General features: G+C 54.6%; 1 protein-coding gene across 2 annotated transcripts in view; it reads right to left on the bottom strand.

The window, feature by feature from the left end:
* AHNAK (AHNAK nucleoprotein) overlaps window positions 1-6,137 on the bottom strand; it is a 60,644-nt gene that overhangs the window by 18,458 nt on the left and 36,049 nt on the right. For both annotated transcript variants that reach the window (XM_077287525.1, XM_077287526.1), the window contains exon 4: window positions 310-497. In XM_077287525.1, coding sequence (XP_077143640.1) covers window positions 310-497 — 188 coding nt within the window. The remainder of the gene's footprint in view (window positions 1-309; window positions 498-6,137) is intronic.

Below are 6,137 nucleotides of genomic sequence, written 5' to 3'. Positions count from 1 at the left end.
AATATATAAAAGCATAAATAAATTTCTGTACTAGGGTCAGGTTAATTTTGCAAGTAGCTAAACAATGGCCCACCATTCACATTGAGGTACATTACCACTCTAGGCTGACACTGTAGTTATAGGTACTGCATATTTGGGATATTGCTTATATATATTTCTGATTTTAGTCTTTAAAATAAGAAACCTTAAACTTTGCCTTTATATATATTTATTGTTTTGCAAGGAACTGTGCTTTTATTAATTAAAAAAAAAAAAACGCACAACAAAAACCACAATTGTTTTTCTTACCAAAATTCAGAGATCACTTACCAGAACAACATCAGGACTTTTTAGGCTGAAGACATCATGTGAGTAGGTCACACCAGGCAGAGGGGATCGATCCCCTTTTCTCTGTAGCTTGAGGCCCACAGTGTGTTGCCCTACATTCGACAGAAGCTTTTCAATATCTTCAGATGACATGTTGTCAAAGTAGACAGTCGCACCTACAATCTGATCACCTAAACATAAATGCAATATATTAATTACAGAGACCAACATTTTTTTACAAGTGGTCTTTTTTTTAAAGTTTTTAGGGAAAGGGTATGTGCACAGGGTGGTTTTTGAGCAATCTGTTTCCTAAAGTGGTTCTGCTCCAGAAAAATGTCTGAAAGATCACTTCAGAAATGCTTGAAAGAATCTTCCTATTCATCTCTATTGTAAAGCCATAAAGTCATTTTGATGGCCATATATCCAGTCTTTTGAGCATTGTTTTCCTGCTTCAAGGTTTAAAAAAAATGGGTGGGGGGAAAAAAAATATTTTTAAGTGTCTTCTAATGGAAAATGCTCCAAGCTAGACACTGTCCAATAAAAAAAAAAATGATTTTGAGGAATTAAAAGAATTCAAATTTTCTAGCAGAAACAGCTTCAGGAAACAAAAAGAAGAAACTTCCAAAAACTGCTCAAAGAATGGAGTGTTTCCTGAAGCAGTTTCTACTAGAAAACTTATTTTTAATCAATTTGGCAGAAAATAAAAAGTAAATTAAAAAAAGTCTTTTTGCAGAGTTTTTGGAGCAAAAACTATGTTTTTAAGGAGTTCTGAATTTAAGAGGAGGATTTGGAGAGTTTCCGATCCTTAACAAAAAAAATCTCAGTGAACACACTTTTAAGAGCATTTTCACACTACATCTTTTTCAGGCGGATTCCTCCTGCAACCCGCCTTAAAAAGTGCTACAAAATACCAGAAAAAAAAAACACATCTGCACCGCACTGCCAAAAGGAATTGCTGTGCATATGTGCCATCTTTTTTTATTTTTGCGAAACCACGACAAAAACGACCCAAAGGACATCAAAGATGACATTTTGGGAAAATTTATGCAGGCAAGTAGGTATCTAAAAGAGGTAATGTGCACATAGCCTTACTATTGGAGTATGAGACTGAGTGTTTAAAGCTCCTTTTTCTCAAAGTATCACATTTGTGATTTGTTTCCCCTCAACCTAAACAATAATTAAAATCATAAAAGGAAAAAGAATAAAAGGAATAACTTATTTTCCCCCTCGGTTTTGAATCCAGTCCCAGATTTGAAAAAAGAAAGACACTTTCAAAAACAGTGCCAAAAACGGTGTACGGAGCCCAATTTTCATGCAATCAGGGCTAAAAGATTCCAGATTATTAGGCCTTCATAACCGCTAACAAATGGCAGAATATTGGCTGCATGCTAAAGTCATCACTATGCTCTCAGTAAACAAAGTGCACCACACAGATGCCTATGCCATGATTAAAACTGAATTCTCATTTGTTTAAAGGGGTATTCATGTTAAAGCAAGAGATGACTTGTGATAACTACAACATTGGTCAAGAACGAATTTTTGGGAACCCAGCAGGGTAGACTTGTGTCTACCATTTCAATGGAGGGGTTGTGGTGCAATTAAAAAAGAGTCTGTGAGCACAGAAAGACTGTTCAGACAAAGTACAGGGTAATCAGGGTATCATTGGTGTGGCCAGACATTTATGTGCACCTTTCAACCTTCTCCTCACCCTTTGCTCCATTCAAATAGGGGACACATGATCCCTGATTTTGCGATTGGAGTGGATCTCAGTGGTCGGTCTGCCTCCGATATACTAGTTTACACATATCCTGTGGATAGGTGATCACTTATGCTAACTTTAATAACCCTTCAAATGTCTCATGCACATGGGTCAGGTCTGAATAACCTCCAGGTTGGTGGTCCCAGGTTGGTGGTCTTTAGACTTTTTATAGGGTCCCCCCCTTTATTTGTTTATCATTCCCATCTCATGGGAAGGCAGAGCAGCTTTCTTTGGCATCAATAATGGCGTTAATGTAGCATCCGTTAGATATTAGATTATTTGCTTTTTTGTCATACATTTTTTTAGTCTTTTCGAGATGATCTCTGCAAAACAATTACTTGTTTCGTTAGATCAGCCTCAACATTGACCAACAGCCCACAATTCTTTAAGGCAAATATGTAGCCAGGTGATGCTTATCCTGCACATCAGACCATGTTTGCTTAATGAGCTTTTGGCGAGTTTTTAATTTTGTAGATTTTCTGAACCAATTACCGTATATACTCGAGTATAAGCTGAGGGACCCTAATTTTACCACAAAAACCTGGGAAACCGTATTGACTCGAGTATAAACCTGGTATGTATCTCTGTAGCCCCCCCTTCATCCCCCAATATCCCGGTATGCATGGCTCCCTCCATCCCCCCCCCCCAATATCCCGCTATGAGTGGCTCCCACCATCCCCCCCCCCCAATATTCCCATTACGCGTGGCTCCCTCCATTCCCCCCCTAATATCCTTGTTTCCGTGGCTCCCTTCATTCCCCCCTAATATCCCAGTACACGTGGCTCCTTACATCCCCCCCAACATCCCAGTATGAATGACTCCCTCCATCTCCCCTCATATCCCAATGCGCGTGGCTCCCTCCATATCCCAGTACACGTGACTCCCCTCCATCTCTCATCCCCACTACGCGTGGCTCCCCTCCATCCCGGTACGCGTGGGCTCCTCTACTTCTCTCTACACATGACTCCCATCCAGCCCTCATCCTCCATCCCAGTACACATGGTTCCCTCCATCTCACCTCCTCCATATCTCAGTACATGTATGTTCCCCTCCATCCCTCATCTCTCCCTCACCCCCATGCGCGTGGCTCCCCTCCATCCCCTCACACACCCACGCACGTGGCTCCCCTCCATCCCTCATCTCTCCCTCACACCCCCCCACACGGCTGCCCTCCGTCCCTCATTTCCAGCTTCGCAGCTTCCCTCATCCTCCACCCTGGTACACATGGGATCCCTTCCATCTCTCCCCTGCTGCCCGTGGCATCCCTCCGTCCCTCATCTCTCCCTCACCCAACCCCCACACGCACGTGGCGTCCCTCATCTTTCCTTCACCCAACCCCCACACGCGCGGCTCCTCTCCGTCCCTCATCTCTCCCTCACCCAACCCCCCCATGCACGTGGCTCCCCTCCGTCCCTCATACACCCCCCTCCCACGCGGCTCCACTCCGTCCCTCATCTCTCTCTCACACACCCCCCACATACGTACGGCTCGGCTCCACTCCATCTCTCCCCCACGCGCGTGGCTCCCTCATGTCTCTCTCACTCAACCCCCCCCTACACGCGCACGGCGTCCCTCATCCAACCCCCCCACATGTGGCTCCCCTCAGTCCCTCCCTCACCCAACCCCACCACACGTGGCTCCCCTCCGTCCCTCCCTCACCCAACCCCCCCCCCCACACGCACGGCTCCCCTCCGTCCCTTGTTTCTCCCTCACCCAACCCCCACACACACGTGGCTCCCCTCCGTCCCTCGCTCACCCAACCCCCCGCACACGTGGCTCCCCTCCGTCCCTCGCTCTCAACCAACCCCCCACACACGCAGCTCCCCTCCGTCCCTCACCCAACCCCCCCACGCCCCTCATCTCTCCCTCACACAATTCCCGCCGTCCCTCATCTCTCCCTCACCAAACCCCCCCCACACACACACGCACGCGCGCGGCTCCCCTCCATCCATCCATCCATCCATCCCTCACCCAACCCCCCCACGCGGCTCCCCTCCGTCCCTCATCTCTCCCTCACCCCCCACATGCAGCTCCCCTCATCTCTCCCTCACACAACGCCCCAACGTGCGCGGCTCCCCCCCCGTCCCTCTTCTCTCCCTCCCCACATGCGCGGCTCCCCTCCTTCCCTCACCCAACCCCACACACAGCTCCTCTCCATCCCTCATCTCTCCCTGACCCCACACGCACCCCTCATCTTTCTCCCTCCCCACGCTCCCCCCCCTCTTCTCTCCCTCCCCACGCGCGCGGCTCCCCCCACATGCGCGGCTCCCCCCACATGCGCAGCTCCCCTCCTTCCCTCACCCAACCCCACACACAGCTCCTCCCCATCCCTCATCTCTCCCTCCCCACGTGCATGGCGTCCCTCATCTCTCCCTCCCCACGTGCATGGCGTCCCTCATCTCTCCCTCCCCACATGCGCGCTGCTCCCCCCCATCTCTCCCTCCCCACATGCGCGCTGCTCCCCCCCATCTCTCCCTCCCCACATGCGCGCTGCTCCCCCCATCTCTCCCTCCCCACATGCGCGCTGCTCCCCCCCATCTCTCCCTCCCCACATGCGCGCTGCTCCCCCCCATCTCTCCCTCCCCACATGCGCGCTGCTCCCCCCCATCTCTCCCTCCCCACATGCGCGGCTCCCCCCCCTCCTCTCCCTCCCCACATGCGCGGCTCCCCCCCTCCTCTCCCTCCCCACATGCGCGGCTCCCCCCCTCCTCTCCCTCCCCACATGCGCGGCTCCCCCCTCCTCTCCCTCCCCACATGCGCGGCTCCCCCCCTTCCCTCACCCAACCCCACACACAGCTCCTCTCCCTGACCCCACACGCATCCCTCATCTTTCTCCCTCCCCGCGCGGCTCCCCTCCGTCCCTCATCTCTCTCCCTCCCCGCGCGCGGCTCCCCTCCGTCCCTCATCTCTCTCCCTCCCCACGCGGCTCCCCTCCGTCCCTCATCTCTCTCCCTCCCCGCGCGCGGCTCCCCTCCGTCCCTCATCTCTCCCCGCGCGCGGCTCCCCTCCGTCCCTCATCTCTCTCCCTCCCCGCGCGGGGCTCCCCTCCGTCCCTCATCTCTCTCCCTCCCCGCGCGGCTCCCCTCCGTCCCTCATCTCTCCCTCCCCACGCGCGCGGCTCCCCTCCGTCCCTCATCTCTCCCTCCCCACGCGCGCGGCTCCGTCCCTCATCTCTCCCTCCCCACGCGCGCGGCTCCGTCCCTCATCTCTCCCTCCCCACGCGCGCGGCTCCGTCCCTCATCTCTCCCTCCCCACGCGCGCGGCTCCGTCCCTCATCTCTCCCTCCCCACGCGCGCGCGGCTCCGTCCCTCATCTCTCCCTCCCCACGCGCGCGCGGCTCCGTCCCTCATCTCTCCCTCCCCACGCGCGCGGCTCCGTCCCTCATCTCTCCCTCCCCACGCGCGCGGCTCCGTCCCTCATCTCTCCCTCCCCACGCGCGCGGCTCCGTCCCTCATCTCTCCCTCCCCACACGCGCGGCTCCGTCCCTCATCTCTCCCTCCCCACACGCACGGCTCCGTCCCTCATCTCTCCCTCCCCACACGCGCGGCTCCCCTCCATCCCTCACCCAACCCCCCCCCCCCACGTACACAGCTCCCCTCATCTCTCCATCCCTCATCCCAGTATGCATGGCTCCCCCTCTATCCCTCCCATATCCCAGTATGTCTGGCATCCGTTCATCCTCCATCCTGGTATGCGTCTTCCCTTCATCCTCCATCCTCGTACGCTCCTCTCCGTCCCTCATCTCTCTCCCTCCCCGCGCGGCTCCCCTCCGTCCCTCATCTCTCTCCCTCCCCGCGCGCGGCTCCCCTCCGTCCCTCATCTCTCTCCCTCCCCGCGCGCGGCTCCCCTCCGTCCCTCATCTCTCTCCCTCCCCATGCGCGCGGCTCCCCTCCGTCCCTCATCCCTCCGTCCCTCATCTCTCCCTCCCCACGCGCGCGGCTCCGTCCCTCATCTCTCCCTCCCCACGCGCGCGGCTCCGTCCCTCATCTCTCCCTCCCCACGCGCGCGGCTCCGTCCCTCATCTCTCCCTCCCCACGCGCGCGGCTCCGTCCCTCATCTCTCCCTCCCCACG

This window comes from Ranitomeya variabilis, chromosome 2 (genome assembly GCF_051348905.1).
Source record: "Ranitomeya variabilis isolate aRanVar5 chromosome 2, aRanVar5.hap1, whole genome shotgun sequence".
NCBI lineage: Eukaryota > Metazoa > Chordata > Amphibia > Anura > Dendrobatidae > Ranitomeya > Ranitomeya variabilis.
The sequence above is the reverse complement of the archived record's forward strand: the minus strand, read 5'-3'. Positions and strand labels throughout refer to the sequence as shown.